Raw genomic sequence first — 16,658 nt, 5'->3', positions numbered from 1 at the left:
AAAATGCCAATACATGTTTAAAATGTTTTGGAATGTTCAAAAGAAAAGTCCAGAAGGAGTGCATAGTTTCTAACTAAAAATGAGAAGATCAGGATGGTTGTAATATGAAGTTTAGATTTTCACTAAGAAGGAATGGAGAGAGAAGGTAGAGGCAGTAGGATTAGGAGTGTGACAGATAAATTAGAGCTGGGAATGTGAAAAGGCAGAGATTGATGCCAGCCAGACAGAGATGATCTATTTAAGACACAGAGAGAGGAAAATGGGAACCCACTGGGTTATGTTAGACAGTTGAGAACGTCTTATACCAAGGGAATGGTCTGAGTCTCAAGAAAGAATGGAGTGCACAATGGGCAAGCAATAAGGCTCAGCAGAACAAGGCACTTCAGTCTGTCCCTCTCAGACATGATAGAGCAGGGGCATTTCAGTGAAACTAACTATAAGTAGTAAAGAATATCAAAGAAGCAACTGGGCAGTCCTTGGGTAGCCTGCAACTTCTGTAAGTGAACAAAGGACAGAGACAACAGTGCTCAAAAGCTATTGGAAATTGTTACCAGTGACATTTTTTATACAGTAATTATTTGTTTTTTTCATTTCTTCAATCTGTGTTTTATTTTAAATATTAATTAAATTTAATTTTATTTGAAAGTATGCATTGATCTCATAAGTCATTGAAAAATTGAAAATGAGAAAGAGATATACTATTTGGTTGGTTGTGATTTATCTGAATTAAAATTGTAAGTTGCTAAAGGAAAATATTTTCACAAAAAGAAATGCTGGATTTCGTTTTATTTTTCCATTTCCTTTGTTGGAGGGACCATGGAGACATGAATTTGAACAAGGTACTGTGTCCCTCTAGTGGCCATTTCACAAACTACAGGTAAACATTACATTACTAAGTGAAGTCAGCCAATTTCAAGAGAACTTGCCAATCATGATAATCCTATTTCCAGAACACTCAACTCAAAGGAAATAGAAAGAGTAGCTGGATCATGTGTCACAGACACATAAAAGGTACTATGAGATGGCAAAAATTATAGACTCTGAGATCAGATGGGCAGTTCAAATCCCAGTTCTGTCGTTTAATAATTGTGACTTCCAGGGACAAGTTTTTGGGTCTCTCTCTTCCTCACTTTGCTCATCAGCAAAATGGAGGTAACAAATGTAGGGTTATTGTGAGAACTAGAAAAGGGACTACTTAAAGCATTCAAAGGGGGGCCTCCCCAGTGGCACACAGCATGATGAAGCTGTCTGCAGCCTCTACAGTGCGTGTTCGATACCTGGCTGGCCAGGGAGAAACCCATATGGCGTGGCAGACCTCTCCTGTCTTGCCTGCTGCTCCCCTCAGCAGTGTCTTCTGTCCGTCTGCCTGCTCTGCTCCCTGTTCTCTCTGGTGAATTCTCTCGCCCTCCCGCACCTCTGACCTGTACCCAGTTCTTGTATAAATAAATCTTTAAAAAAAAAACATTCAAAAGGGTGCTTTGTCACAGTAAGTGTTCAATACTTATTTTTAGAAAATACTTTTATGTTTATAAACTTTTTTCTTTTTACCTACTTTCCACAATGATTGTTCAGTTTTTCTTTTTTATTTCTTTCTCATTCTAGATTTGCACATTCTACGGAAAACTTGGGGCCTATAACACTCAACAAGTGGGTTATTAAGTGCCTTTTTAGCATGTAATGTCTCAAAATCTAAAACCTCATCAAACAAAATACAGTTAATATCACTAGTACACTGCTTTTACAGAATCTGTGGCTTTAAGTACCATAGGAACTATTTCTAAAACTCCCTCGACTTCTTGATTGCACTCTTTACTGTCATTGGGTTATTAAAATACAAAACTAATTGTTTTAAGTTTAAAGCCTATGGAACGTTATCTGTCAGAATTAAGATTTCTCACGGTGGTTTCATTTTTTTCCTCCCAATTAAACTTCTCTGGGACTCCATGGCACCTATAGGGCACCCGTGAATCCCACGCACATTCAACAAGATTCTCAAGCTGCCTAATGAACTTTCACCTCTTCTGCAGCTTTTCTGTTACCATTCCTGTGAAGTTACTTTACCCCTCAGTCATTTGGGATCTTATCCTCATTTCATTACTAATTAAATTCATTCCTACAGTCATAAATTAATTATTTGAAGCAAAATTACTGATATCTTTAGTTCATTCCCAGATCTTTTTTAACCCTGGGTACTTAAATTTAAGAGTTTTTTTGTGTGTTAATTTTTATTAGTATTTGAAGGAAATGACTGACAGGAAATTAAAGACTTCAACTTCTTACACAGGAGAGGTTAAAAATTAGAAAGCACTTTTTCCATCAGCAATGCACTTCCACTATGTTGCATTGCTGGTAGGACTTAGTTGAAAATGGTTAGAACACTTGTTAATCTATCTTTAGACTAGAGCAAATGTGGTTCAACTCTAAGCTTAGTTGTGGTTTTAAAGGCATTTTCATTTTATGAACTCGCATGTCACTTTTTCTCCTGAGGCCATCAGCACAGGTGAAAAATGACAATGTGAGACTTGGTTTCTTTTTGATGGACAAGCACATTAGATTTTTGATTGTTGGTGATAACTTGATTTTCATCTCATGAATACAGCCTTGAGCATTTATAATTATCAAGAACAGGGACCTTAATGTTACATAAATATTTTACTCTATGGACTTAGTAAATGTTTTGTTAATTGGCTGATCTGAATTTCTGTTCAAAGAGCATCTTTAGATAAACGAAGGTTTTAAATAACATCTGTAGGAAAACTCTTGGCAAATATACTGTGCTCTTTTATCATAAGGTTCTCAAAATATCTTAAAGAAATATTAAAAAGCAAACCTTTAGAAAAGAAGAATAAACCTAGTTGCAAAAACCCATAACTCATCTCCCCCCCCCCCCCAGGACTGACTGACTTAAACAAAGAAATATAATTTGGTTTTCCTCTCTGCTGTATCAGGACTATTGCTACTTAACTTCTATTATCCTAAAGCCTGAAGCTGATAGCTTTTATCAGCTCATACCTATCATGAAAGAGAAGATCCATTTTCAAAAGTTCTGTGCTCTTGAGGATTCTCTGTTGGGGTAGAGTATACTAATGTGTACTAATAGCTGGCTTGTTCTGTTCAGCTTTCGCTTGACTGGTGTTCATGAGATGATGGGCTGCGTTCAGAGACGAGTGGATCATCTGACCGAACAGTGTTCAGCACGCAAGGAATTTGCTCTTAAGAAACAGCAATTAACAGCCTCTGTGGAGGACTGCCTGAGGAAGGTAGTTTCATGCAGCGTGTCCCTCCTTAACCTACTATTTAGACACAACCTCTATTTGGTGATGATCAATGCTCTGGAAACTGCAGCATGTGGTCCTGGTGGGAGGACAGGAGTGTGTCTCCTTTGGCCTCTCTTAGGTTTCATATTAGGCTATATAATTTAGAATGTAGGTGAAACTCACTGTTGCTCATCAACCATCCCTGCCCCAGGTTGCCAAAGTTAGATATATAGTCCTACCTGATTTCCTAGTCCTGGGGATGCACAAACACAGCCCACGCTTTGCACAGAACTGTGTTAACTGAGGCACATGCATATTGTGATTATGTTCTTGATGTACAGTGTTCCATCTATGGCATCAACATGCACACATTTCAGTCAATATGCTGCCATACTGAATAAGGACTGTAGGTGGATAAATATCCAAAATAAGGAGTTTTAGGGGTTTCAAATAAAAGCACACATCCAAAAATCCTCTTTGCAGAGTGAATACAATGACTTGATATGGGAGAATACTATTTCCTTTTTTCAAAGAAGAATAAAATCATAGCTACTATTTGCCTAAATAAAAATTTGCTTCTCTATAGAGGAGGTAGATATTAAAAACTAGCAATTTCTCAGTGGCATCAATGCTAATGAACCTTGTTGCACAGACTGGATCTTAGATTTTCAGTGATTTCTTATTTGATACAGTAGACATACAGGCCTGACTTTCGCAAGTAGAATTAGTAGACTTCACAAGACAAGACATTAAATAACTTTGTATCTATGTAAACTGTCACCTGTTTTTAATCTAGAAACTTGGGAATGTGAACCTTATTCTGATGTCTGGGTCCAGGGAGATTCCAAATATGGTAGCAGCTGTGGTGCTGCATTCCCCAGAACGTGAGACACAAACTGATTTGGTGGTGATAGAAAACACAGTAGGAACTCAAACAACTGTTGCTACTTGACTCACTGCCCATTCAGAACCAATTTACTGTGGGAACATTGGACTCTAGTTAGAGCAAGAAGGTGAAGAATTAACTCAATTCATTGGTTCATGTGTACTGAAGATCAATGCATAGTTCTCCAAATTCTTCAATGCATTTCTGTATTTTATTATCACATTTACAGGGTTTGGAGCTTCCCCAAGACCCCTCAGCACCCAGTAAAGCAACCAGAGTGATCTAATACCCAAGCACTACTTCTATGTTTGTCTCTGTAATTTGGGCCCTGTTTAATTTACAGTGGGTGGTTGTGATTTAATTCAACAGATAAATCCATCTCTATTGATCTGTTAGCAAGTTTCTAGGTAACAGAAAAAAGATGTTTAGCGGATATGGATGTTCACTTATGTCTCATTATTGTTAATGAAAGAAATCTCTTTAAACATATACCTTCTACTGGTGGGTCCGTAGTAATATTTGTTATGAAGGGTAGGGGTAGCATTATTCATTTAAACATGAAATTCTGAAGTTTTAAAACTACTTTTCAATTTAAATTGATATATATTTGAAGTATAAGGGGAATATAGAGAGTAATACTTAGCTTCTTTACTCATGTATATAAAGTACAAATACACATTACTAAGATTGCATTATGCCTTATTTCTAAAGGTGGAAATGCTAATTCAGAATATCAGTCCAGTACTTTCTAATGCAATGGCTGTTGGTTCCAGCTTTTCTGAATCAGAGATGATTTTGAGAAAATATCTCAAACTAGATATCCACGCTCAGGTAAATGAAATTATTATTATTATGATTGTAATTTTGTAAATATGATTTCTTTATATTCAGTAACTATGAAACTGAATCCTAGCTCCACCTAGGGCTGCAATTCTTAATTAGTATTGTAGCAAATAATGACTTAAAATTCCTACTATTATGTACATCTAAGTTATTTATATGTGCATATTTTGGGTGTATGAGCTCACTGAAACTCGGTTTTATGGCCTGATATTAAACACTCATTTGGACCCCTTTTCCTTTGTGGGGTGCCAGAGGAGGCAGGAAGAATGCTTCTCTAAGACTATTTGTGATTTTCTGTTAGAGTAAATTACAAAAGAAAATTGCCAGAAGCAATATACATTAATGTGAGATTCCAGAAGAAAAAACAAAAACAAAAACCTATTGTTTGCACATTCCAAATTCAGAGGCAGAAAATGCCCCTCTTCTCCCTGGCACCTGCTCTAACACCCTGTTACCCATTTCACATGGGGCTTAGTTTTTTGGTTTTTGTTTTTGTTTTTTTTAAAGATTTATTTATTTATACAAGCACTGGGTCCAGTCAGAACTGTGGGGTGGTGAAAGAATTCACCAGAGCCAGAGTGGGGAACAGAACAGGCAGACCAACAGAATACACTGCTGAGGAGAGCTGTGCGCGCGACAGGAGAGGTCTGTCACACCATGTGGGACCCTCGCCGTTGGCCGGGGATCGAACTGGCGCTGCAGAGGCTGTGGGCAGCTTCACAGCCCAGCGCTCAACCGTTGAGCCGCCAGGGGAGGCCCATTTTTAAACATTCCCATTAACATCTCCAAACCTTCACTGAAGTGCATGCCCAACCCAGTAGATGAATCAAGTACCTTCTCTTGCCCAAATCAGTGGCCTTATTATGCCATTAATTCCCTATCAATTCAAGCAGAGAGCCTTCTTCACAGAGTATCCCCACCTTAAACTGACAGATGAACCAATTTTAAATGGGATGTTTTTATTCAATATTTTAAATGTTGAAAATAAAACATGTATGAACTCAATTTCTTTTTAACATTTGAAGTGGGATTTATTTTATAAATTTATTTGAAAACTTAAAAAATGGGAGCAACTCCACTGCTCCCTTCTTCCCAGAGTGCTATCTAGAAACAGCACTTGTAAATTAAAATTGCCTTCATTCAATGAAGTACCTGGGAAGCATATTAAATACAAGCAGGGAAATCTCCCCTTGCTGCAAATGAAAGTGAAGCTTTTGTCTTTTGTTTTTGCTTGATTTCCTACCTCGGTCCTATATTAAATTTTGCATAGCTCTTTCTATGGCAATTGTAAATTAATGCCTATAATACCCAGTCATTCATTTAATCAGTGGTTAGATTTCACGTGCCTGAAATTGCAGTCAAAGAAAGAACATAGGAGCACAACCTTAAGTGAACCCAGTTCACTGACTTGTTAGGGTATTTAGACCTCCTGTGTATCATGTCTCTGATACTTATTAAAAACCCCTCTAGATATAGATGTAAATAAGACTATAATTGATATGTCATTTCTTTGTAAATTAGAAAACGAGTGAACAATTTTTATAAACTCACCATCTCTTATATAACAAAATTCCTTCAAAAATTTGCTAAAATTTAAATTTCATAAAGCAATTCTCATGTATAATTATCACATTTAAATTATTTTAAACAATTTCTGCCATTTTACCACCTCTCATACAAAACAACCTTTCTCCTGTTTGCGACACAGAAAATAGAATTCCCTTTATAAGAAGTGTAGCTGAAAGAGTGAAAATATAGTTAGAGATGATTTTCATTTGAAGATGTCTTTTTTTGAGAGTTGTGCCTTTTATTGAGGAGAACCTTAGTACAAGTTCAATTAATAATCGTAATAGATGGATGTACAGAAGGTAATGAAATGTGAATGTTCATGATTCCCCTGTCTGCTTCTGACCCCCTGTGCTTTGCTTTCATAGGAGGCATCGCATGAATTAGAAGCAGCTGCAAAACTCATGACAGAGATAAATGAATTTGAACCTGATGAAGTGGCATCACTTTCTTCTAAAGCTAGATGGCTAAGGGAAGAATTAAACATACTTGGCCAAAGCATAGACTTCAGGTCACAACTCCTGCAAACGTATATGGCATTTCTAAAGTCATCAGAGGAGGTACAATACTTGTGAGCTGACTTTCTTCAGTAAAGTGGCCTGTATCTGTCCTGCTTTCTATGGGGGGGTAAGCCCTGGTGGGTAGTCAGTGCCATAGTCTCCACCCAAGCACCCACGCTCATTTATCGCCCCCTTTATTCTACAAGGACTCAAAGAGCAAGTTGTTTTATAAAAAATAACACAAGTGTGTATATGTAACATATATACAAAAAAGCAAAGTGGTTGTGTTGGAACATTTACTGTGACCTACAAATATTTCTAATATCCTAAACATAGAACAAAATTGCTTAAACATAAGCCACCTTCTAAGCCATTGATCTCTTTAAATACCTAGGCAATTAGTGTGATTCATTTAAAATACACAGAGCTGGAAATTATGGGCTTTTGGGTGCAGTCTCAGATCTGTCTTATTTGATGATTTTCAGTAGGTTACCTCTGAAAGCATTGATTGAGGAATTATTTTGACAGGGTTCTACTATCAGATAATCTGTAAAATTGCCTCTAGTAGGCTAGAATGTCATCTCACAAAGGTCACAGTTTCTTGATGCTGACATTAGTCTAGAACAGTGCTACTCTGTAAACTCAGGTCCCATGCACCCAGCTGGACATTGGTCACTCTCCTTTCAGGAGGGGCGCTGATCCAGTGGGAGGCAGAGCCAGCAAGGCTCACTGAGGGGTAAACCCAGCCAAAGTTTGGTAGCATGCTTAATTTCCATCCTCTCACCCCTGCCCTTCAACACTCCTGCCCTATCCCGCCACCACCATCTGGCGTACACGTTTCTTCCGTCTGCTCTCAAAATACTCTGAATTCTCACCCCTCTGGCAGAAATCCATGCCCGGTCCCTGGAGGTCTCAAATAACCACTGCCTCCTCTTCCAGATCTTTACTCAGCTTTTTATTTTCTGAATTTTTTAAGTTTTTCTCAGCTTGGGTCTCTCATGGTTTCACAGAGGTATTACAAAAGACAGGATTTTTTTTTTTTTTTCTAAATAGAGGCATGTTTTTTTATTTATTTTTATTTGTTTGTTTGTTTTTGTTTATACATGCACTGGGTACAGTCAGAAACGCGGGAGGGTGAGAGAATTCACCAGAGCCAGAGTAGGGAGCAGAGCAGGCAGAAGGACCGAAGCACACTGCTGAGGGGAGCAGCGGGCGGCAGGAGAGGTCTGCGCGCCATGTGGGACCCTCCTCCTGTGGCCGGGAAGCAGCCAGGGATCGAACCGGTGCCGTGGAGGCTGCAGGCAGCTTCGCAACCCAGCGCTCAACCGCTGCGCCACCGGGGAGGCCCACAAAAGACAGGATTAACCTGTTGATGAATATTTGAATTCAGAACTTGAAGCAGTGGAGAACATACAAAGAAGTGTTTGCTTTCAGCCTCTCCTTTGCCAAAAATTGTACCTTGGCTTCTATTTAAGCATCTACTTCCATGACCTATGCTGGGACCAGGAACCTCTCTTAGGACTGGAAACTTAGCTTTGCAAACAACTTTCTCAGAAGAACCCTATGTCCTTGCATCTTCCCTGCTCTCACTGAATCTATTTTCCTACCTGGCAGAGCTTTCTGACCTAACCTTGGCAGACCTGTCTGGCTGCCACTCCCTTCCTCCCTCAGGCTTTCCTTCCTTCCTCACCAACATGTGCTCTCATTTCCATTCCGTTCACTGTGCTCTCAATTCCCTACCTTCCATCCTGAGGAACGCTGCCAATTCCCAATAGCAGATAAATCCAACACTCTGTTTACTCAGCTTTTCTTTCCAAGCTTCCAGACGCTCCTGTGGAAAATCATAACAATTGTGCTGATTGGCGCTGTTACAAATATATGGGTCTCTGCCTCAGCTGGGTCCCCCATATGCTCCCTAGTTGGCACCCATTCAGTAGTGATTCTCAAACATCTTACCCTAGTTTCCATCCCTAACTCTCAGCTGATGCCCTTACTGGGAAAAAATGAGGCCTTTGAACTAACTGCCTTGACTTTCTTCAACTTCCAATCCCATTGACATATTCACCCATCCTCCACTGTAGCCATAAAGTGAAGTCTCCACCCACCCACAGTAATTGGTCATCAGTACCTTTCTATAGTATGTCCTTCCATCCTTCAGAAGAGTCATCCTCTGATTTTCCAAATTGCTCATTTCATTGCCTCCTTCCCTTGGTCTATACTTATGCCCAAAGAGTCTTGCCTTCAACAAGGTTACCACTCTGATTTTCCTTCCCTTCACATCTGGACTCTTGGGATAAGAAAAATAACATTTCTTGTTTCTACTCTCATTCTCCTCAATCTTCATCCCACGGCAGTTTAGTTAATTCCTTTTAATCCTGCCATTTACAACTAATTCATTCCATTGAAAATGTTCTAACAAGCTACTTACTTATTATCAGGCAGTTGACAAATGAAATACTGTATTCTCAGTCTTCATCCTACTTAATCTCTCTACCACAATGATTTAATCTAGTTCTCATTTTCACTTTGGCTTTTTTTTTTAAAGCAGATTTATTAAGCTATAATTACATAGTATAAAATTTACCCATTTTAGTGTGCAAAGATGGTTAGTATATTTATAGAGTTGTATAACCATCAATGCCCTTCAGTTTTAGTATATTTCCATCACGTCACCCCACAGAGAACCCTGGTGCACATTCTAGTCAATCCTGGTTCCCACTCCTAGTTTGCACTCATCTGCACTTCTATGTTTAGTTTCTATTGTCCCCATTTTATAAATGGGGCAACTGTGGCTTGTAGAAGTTAGATGTAGAAAATCAAGCAGCTAGTAAACATCAAAGCTGAAGTTTAATTTGCTATCTCCTTCTTTTTGATTTTTCTGTTTCACAGGCCATGTTATCCCATGTCTGCCAATAGCAACTATTGAAAAGATTTCTGAATTCTCCTTTCTCTCCCTTTGCACCATTACATCCTTTGTACAGGTCCTCTCTCATCTGGCTCAGAGAATTTGTTTTCTGCCCATTCTTTTTGTCTAACATATTTCTCCCCTTTATCCCTCCTTTCAAAAAATGTTTATTCTAAAACAAATCTGGTTATATTACCTCTTGAAATTCATATAATTTGACAAATATAATTTGTGAAGCAAGTTACAAAAAAACTTTTGTCCAAAATAGATATAGTATGAAAGACTATCATTAATTTGCTTTAAAAATAATCTAGTGCAGGGCCTCCCCAGTGGTGCAGCGGTTGAGTGCTGGGTTGCGAAGCTGCCCGCAGCCTCTGCAGCACTGGTTCGATCCCTGGCCTCAGGGTGAGGGTCCCACATGGTGCGCAGACCTCTCCTGCCGCCTGTTGCTCCCCTCAGCAGTGTACTTCATCAGTCTGCCTGTTCTGCTCCCCGCTCTGGCTCTGGTGAATTCTCTCACCCTCCCGCACTTCTGACTGTACGTGGTGCTTGTATAAATAAATAAATAAATCTTAAAAAAAAAGAAAGCTCTTTAAAATAAATAAATAAATAATCTAGTGCAGATTCAAGGGGATCCCTATAATGACATCATTCTCACTTGCATTCAAGAAGACTCTTTTAAGAGCAAGAAAAGGAGGATAAATTAAAGTTTATGGGTGAGAATCACACATAACTGACAGCGCATCAATTAACACCCCAGTCTGGAGTGCCCAATCCTACTGAAGTACTGTTGGTTGTCATGACTGAGTCATTGTGACAAGATTCCATTGTTTCAAACTCATAAGAATGAGTCATAGCATGTAGTTACAGTAGAAGGCAAGTTAAACCCTGCTGACCAGCACCCTCTATCCTCTTTCTTAGCACCCAGCACCCTCTATCCTCTTTCTTAGCACTCAGCTAGTGCAATCTGGACTTCACCTACACTGAGAATATTCATATTCTGAATCAGCCAGTGCCTTCACATATGTTATTCCTTCCATCTAGGATTCCCTTCTCCGACTCCCTCTCAACCTGAATAGTTCTGAAAAACACAAATCCAATGCCACTTCCTTCCCTGTTTATACTAAATAGTTTGTGGTCTTTCATATGCCTATGACATTGGCTATATGCTTGTCTTTGTGTTAGAATAATTTGCTTATAGTTTATTTTTCCCCAGAACTGTGTGTGGGAAACTCAAGGAAATACATGCTTAATTCTTATGAGGGAATCTTACAGGGCTACATGAAGGAGGTAGCATGTTAACTAAATCATGAGATAAGTAGGAACAGAAAATTGAAGAAAGTACATTCTGGAAGCTAGCATCAGCAAAACAGGCATGGCCAATTAGAATATGGGAAATGAAGAGAGAACTTCAGTTTTCACACCATCTTCAGGCTCTCTTATTATGTTAATTTAAAGTAAGATGATGTGAAAATCTTTACAATAGAGTGACTTACCATAGCCTGAAATTCCTCACTTTATTTAGTTTGCTTTTGGTAGTTACCAGTTGAGTCTTGTGCCATTGTCCATTAACTATTATTCAAAATGTGTAAAAACTTGTGTCAAATTTTCTACTACTTCTGTATCAATTATGTGTCAATCTATATTTCTATAGGCACATTTGATTTTATATAAGCTCTGTTCAAAGAGTGACTTTAAATAATCTAGTGCTGTTTATACTAGTTAGTAAGTGGGAAAATATAATTCTAAGGAGGCAATGCACCTCGATAAGATTAACTCATTGGGGCAGTTTAATATTAATACATGTATAGAAAATTAGTTATTATTTGTATTCTTTTTCTGTTTTATCACTGATTAGACGCATACTGTGGTTTATACCCATTACTCATTTCTAATATAATTACTCATGTATTTTTGCTGACTTATATTTCTTTCTGATTTGAATTCTTTTATAATATAATTAAGTATAATACATGTGTATATAATGTCTTCTAAATTCTAAAACTTAGCTTTAAATGGGACCATACTGGTATTTGACATAAATTGTGCCCAATTGCAATATATACTCGTATATGTTATAAATATGAGTTTGGCTACAGTAAGTAGTTTTTATTGGTAATAAACTTGTCAGTTCAATTTACTACCCAGTGGTAGTCCTGTTGTTTACAACCTCAACAGATTTTTCATGTCTCTTCAGCAAACTGACAATAGTCAATAATTACTGAAAGAATTCAGACACATAATTTTAATTTTTATATAAGCTTTTATTGGAATCTATTCTTATTTTAATTTAAAGTTTTTTTTATGTATTCTTAACTTTCCTTCTTATTCTCCTTTTTAGGTAGAGGAGCAGTGTCAGAGGCTAAAGGAGTTTTATCAAACTGAAACCCCAAGGAAGGGAGATAATGATGTTGAAGCCAAGCATCGGTCTGACTTGGTGGAGGAACAGTCACACCTGTTTTTAAAGAGGAGTTTTTTCACTCAAGACGTTGGGCTTAATTTCCTTAATTTAATAAACATGGTGAGAATGACATTAAATGAGTCACAGCTTGTGCAAGGATTACTTATTAAAGTCAAAATCATAAATTCAAAAGTTCAACTCTCTATTAGTCAGAAATGCTGGTTTAGGAAGTTCCTTTTAGCGTCATTCAATCTAGAACAGTCCTGAAGTCTAGCTTTTACATACCTGCTTGGTCCTAGAGCTCTTGCTAGTTTATTGCATGAAGGCTATTTTAATTATTAAAATGAGTGGCTCTAATCCAAATGCAACATTGGTTTTGTTTCATAGAGTCCTCAGTATATATTCACCTAAAAGTTGTGTGTTGTGTTGAGAGCAGGCAACACCAGTCCAAACAAAATTCCCAGTGTCCAAAGACAATGTCTAGGCTGAATCTTCATTTTGAAAAATGTCTTACTAGAGCAGATCTTTTAGTGAAACTCCATTATGTTTAGAAATGTACCCTAAACTTCAATTGCTGAGTTACATGTGTAAAATACTCTAAAATCCTTATATCAATTTCTGATCCACATAACATTGTCTACAGAATTCCTAAAAGATGGGTAGTCTACCTCTCCTTTAATACCTCAAATATCTTCCAAATAAGGTTGCTGATTTTATTGTTAGAAAATGCCAGTTGCTAGAAAACTCTTTGTTATAATGTTAAGACAAATCTGACTTCATATCTGATTCTAATCATTGATAGCTACACAGAGGAAAAATGAATTCATATTTTATTCCTCTTACATATCAAAGTCCTTCCAACATTAAAAATAGTTGCAATTCCTAATCTGAGTCTTTGCTCTAGCTAAATACATACAAATCCTTTCTGTTATTTATGAGATATCTATATTTCTCTCTACTTTTGATTCTTCCTCCCAGAATTTTCTATGGTTTGTCAAAATCATTCATAAAATAAAACTGAACATTGAAGTATAACTTTTGCACAGAGTAGAGCAAAGTGGATAATGGTCTTTACCAGTGTGATAGGAGATTATGCTAGTGCTTTAATTTTTTTTAAGATTTATTAATTCAGGGCCTCCCCCGTGGCGCAGCGGTTGAGCGCTGGCCCGCAGCCTCTGCGGCGCCAGTTCGATCCCCGGCTGCTCCACGGCCACTGGAGGAGGGTCCAGCATGGCGCGCAGACCTCTCCTGTGGCCCGCTGCTCCCCTCAGCAGTGTACTTCAGTCCTTCTGCCCGCTCTGCTCCCCGCTCTGGCTCTGGTGAATTCTCTCACCCTCCCACACTTCTGACTGTGCCCAGTGCTTGTATGAATAAATGAATAAATCTTTTTTAAAAAATTTATTAATTCATGCATTTAAGAACTGGGGAACAGACCAGAGATGTGGGGGGTGAGAGGATTCACCAGAAACAGAGTGCGGAACAGCACAGGCAGATTGAATGAAATAAACTGCTGAGGGGAGCAGTGGGTGAGGCAGGAGAGGTCTGTTGCGCCATGTGGGCTGCCCCACTGCTGGGGATTAGGATTAAACTCGTGCTGCAGTGGCCACAGACAGCCTCATAGGCTGCACCCCAACCCTCTGTGCCACCAGGGAGGCCCTATACTAGTGCTTTTAGTAGTAATTTTACTTTACTGCTTCATATTAAGTTTGTGATGAAATAAAATTCCCATTACCTTTTTATTGCCATTCCTGCCAGGCCAGGTCTCTCCCATCTCATATCTATACTAAGCTTTTTATGTTTTACATACAAATGTGGACCTTTATTTTTCTATTTAATTTTATTTTGATTGTCTTATTAACTTAATAAGATGAAATCATCTTATTAATCATCATGATTTCATCTTATTAAATTAATTTTGAGTCTGCTGTCTACATAAGCCATCTCTCCTGGGTTTAATTCTACATATTTGATAAGTAAGTTTTCTATGGCTATGAGAGCTTCAATAAAAATGTTTAAAGGGCAGGTTGACATCCCAATTCATCTAAGCAATCAGTGAATTAACAAGTTTTTTAAACAATCATGTACACTCTTTCACAAACTTTTTCTTAAGTCTATAATGAGATTGCTCAAAATAAAGTCTAGTTACCTACATAAATATCAACTTCATAAATATCAACTACATAATATAATTTGGCATAAATCCATTTGACTCCTAGCAATTAAGTCATCCTTTCTAAAATGCTCATAAACTGCTTGATCAGCAATGAACTTTTTGTACTGGTTTTCAATGTAAAGTTGTCTGTAAATTATTAAACCTATCCTCTGCTCTTTTGAAAAATCAGGACATTTTCTTTTAACTTTCTGGTCTTTCTCTTACTTTCTTTAAGATTTGCAAAGATAACTGACGTCTGCATTTTATTCAGTACTCTGAAATGTGATTAATCTCAGTCTGGAGTCTGAATTCATTGGAAAGGTTAGGTCCTGTTTAACTATCATCACCTACTCTGAGCTACAATTTTGTCTTTATCTTTGCTTCAATTTTTGTTGTTTGAAGATTATACCTGTTAAGTTTATGTGAAATGAAGAAACAAAATAGGTACTAAACAGCTATAATTTATCTAATACTATTCTTAAGTATCAGAAAAAACTTGCTAAGCAATTTGCCTATGTCCTTTTGTTATCCAGGTGCTTTATTGTAAAAAGTATTTGTATATTTTCTGTGTATCTAAACTCTCTCCCTTCCCCCTCCCCCTTTTCTCTCTCTCATTTTTTTTTTACTTTATTCAGTGTATCTTCATCTATCTCTTAATTGTGTTCTCTAATTTATTCTTAATAACTAATTCAAATATTTGCAAACTTCATTTTTTTCTATCCTTTTTATTACTGATTTTCACTTGGAAATTTTATTTTTCACTTCTGAAATTTCCCATTGGTTCTTTTTTTTTTGAATAAAATTCGTTCTTGTCCTACAAAAAAATGTAGGAATTCCAGATGGTGTTATTTCATTTCCTAGGTAAATGTTGGTGGGAGATCACTTAAGTCAATCAGGAGCTGGTAGAGTTGAGTTTGCGTGTCATCCTTTCAAGACCCAATCTCCTCTGTTCACCTCAGACTCTCAGACTTTTCAATTTAGAGAAGAGTGCATTCTCTGAGGCCTCTCTTCCTCACAGTTCCCAGATTCCAATCTTTCTCTTGGAAGACTGCTGAAATCCTCTACTCTGCTTTTCAGAGGCTTTGTTGTTTTGATATGGTTTTTTCCATTCTTTTCATTTTTTTATTTTATATATTTTTTACATTATTTTTCATTTTTGCACAATGTATGCATTGGTTATAGTCCCCATACAATTCCCACCCTCCTTGTTTTGATCCTACTCCCCCCTCACCCCTGCAGTGTGTCTCTGGTTTAGAGTTGCTTGTTGATTTTGATTTTTACTTTATTATAATTAGTCTTTTTCCTGGTCCCTTATTTAGGTTTTCTAAATTCCTGCTATGAGTGAGACTATCTGGTATTTTTATTTCTGGCTTATTTCGCTGAGCATAATCCCTTCCAGCTCCATCCATGTTGCTGCTGGATCAAGATGTGGTACATGCACACAATGAAATATTACTTGGCTTTGTTGTTTTTGATAGTACTGCTTTTAACTGAGGAAGTCTTGATTAACAAGACTGAATCTGATTTAGAGGTACAGGTTCTCACCTCTTTAGTGGTATGTGGCCACCCCATACTCACACTAAAGCACCTGTAATCTTGCACCACAATCCACTGGATCCACCCCTTTGGTAATTTCAATTTTGCAGTCAGGTTCTAGGGTTTGTTTAGTTTTGTTTTGTCTTTTCCTTTGTTTTGTTTCACTCTAGTCCACAGAAGAGTGAAATTATTCTGCATTTGTCTTATTTCACTTAACATATAATTCCCTCCAGTTCCATCCATGTTGTTGCAAATTGCAAGATTTCATCTCTTTTTAAATAGCTGAGTATTTTTGCATTGTGAATATGTACTACATATTCTTTATCACTTCACTGTCCTTGGTTATTTACATGGCTTGATTATTGTAAATAGTGTTACAATGAACATAAGAGTGAATACTCATTCAGATTAGCGTTTCCACTTTTTTTGTCCAGATACATAGGGGTGGAAATGCGGGAGCACATGGTATGTCTATTTTTAACATTTTGTGTAACCTCGATATTGTTTTCCATAAGGGCTAGATCATACTACATTCCCACCAACAGTGTATGAGGGTTTGGTTTTCTCTATACTCTCATCAACATCTGTTGTTCTGGTCTTTTTGACATGGGC

The 16,658-nt window shown here is 37.6% G+C and overlaps 1 protein-coding gene across 7 annotated transcripts in view; it reads left to right on the top strand.

Annotated features, from left to right (window-relative positions):
• The window catches only part of CCDC141 (coiled-coil domain containing 141), a 211,160-nt gene that overhangs the window by 143,086 nt on the left and 51,416 nt on the right, over nucleotides 1–16,658 (top strand). For all 7 annotated transcript variants that reach the window (XM_054699894.1, XM_054699890.1, XM_054699893.1 and 4 more), the window contains 4 exons: nucleotides 3,119–3,260; nucleotides 4,855–4,974; nucleotides 6,921–7,112; nucleotides 12,299–12,478. In XM_054699894.1, the coding sequence (XP_054555869.1) occupies nucleotides 3,119–3,260; nucleotides 4,855–4,974; nucleotides 6,921–7,112; nucleotides 12,299–12,478 (634 nt within the window). The remainder of the gene's footprint in view (nucleotides 1–3,118; nucleotides 3,261–4,854; nucleotides 4,975–6,920; nucleotides 7,113–12,298; nucleotides 12,479–16,658) is intronic.

The sequence above is a fragment of the Talpa occidentalis genome, unplaced genomic scaffold (genome assembly GCF_014898055.3).
Source record: "Talpa occidentalis isolate TD23 unplaced genomic scaffold, MPIMG_talOcc4v2.1 talOcc4.3, whole genome shotgun sequence".
Lineage (NCBI taxonomy): Eukaryota > Metazoa > Chordata > Mammalia > Eulipotyphla > Talpidae > Talpa > Talpa occidentalis.
The sequence above is the reverse complement of the archived record's forward strand: the minus strand, read 5'-3'. Positions and strand labels throughout refer to the sequence as shown.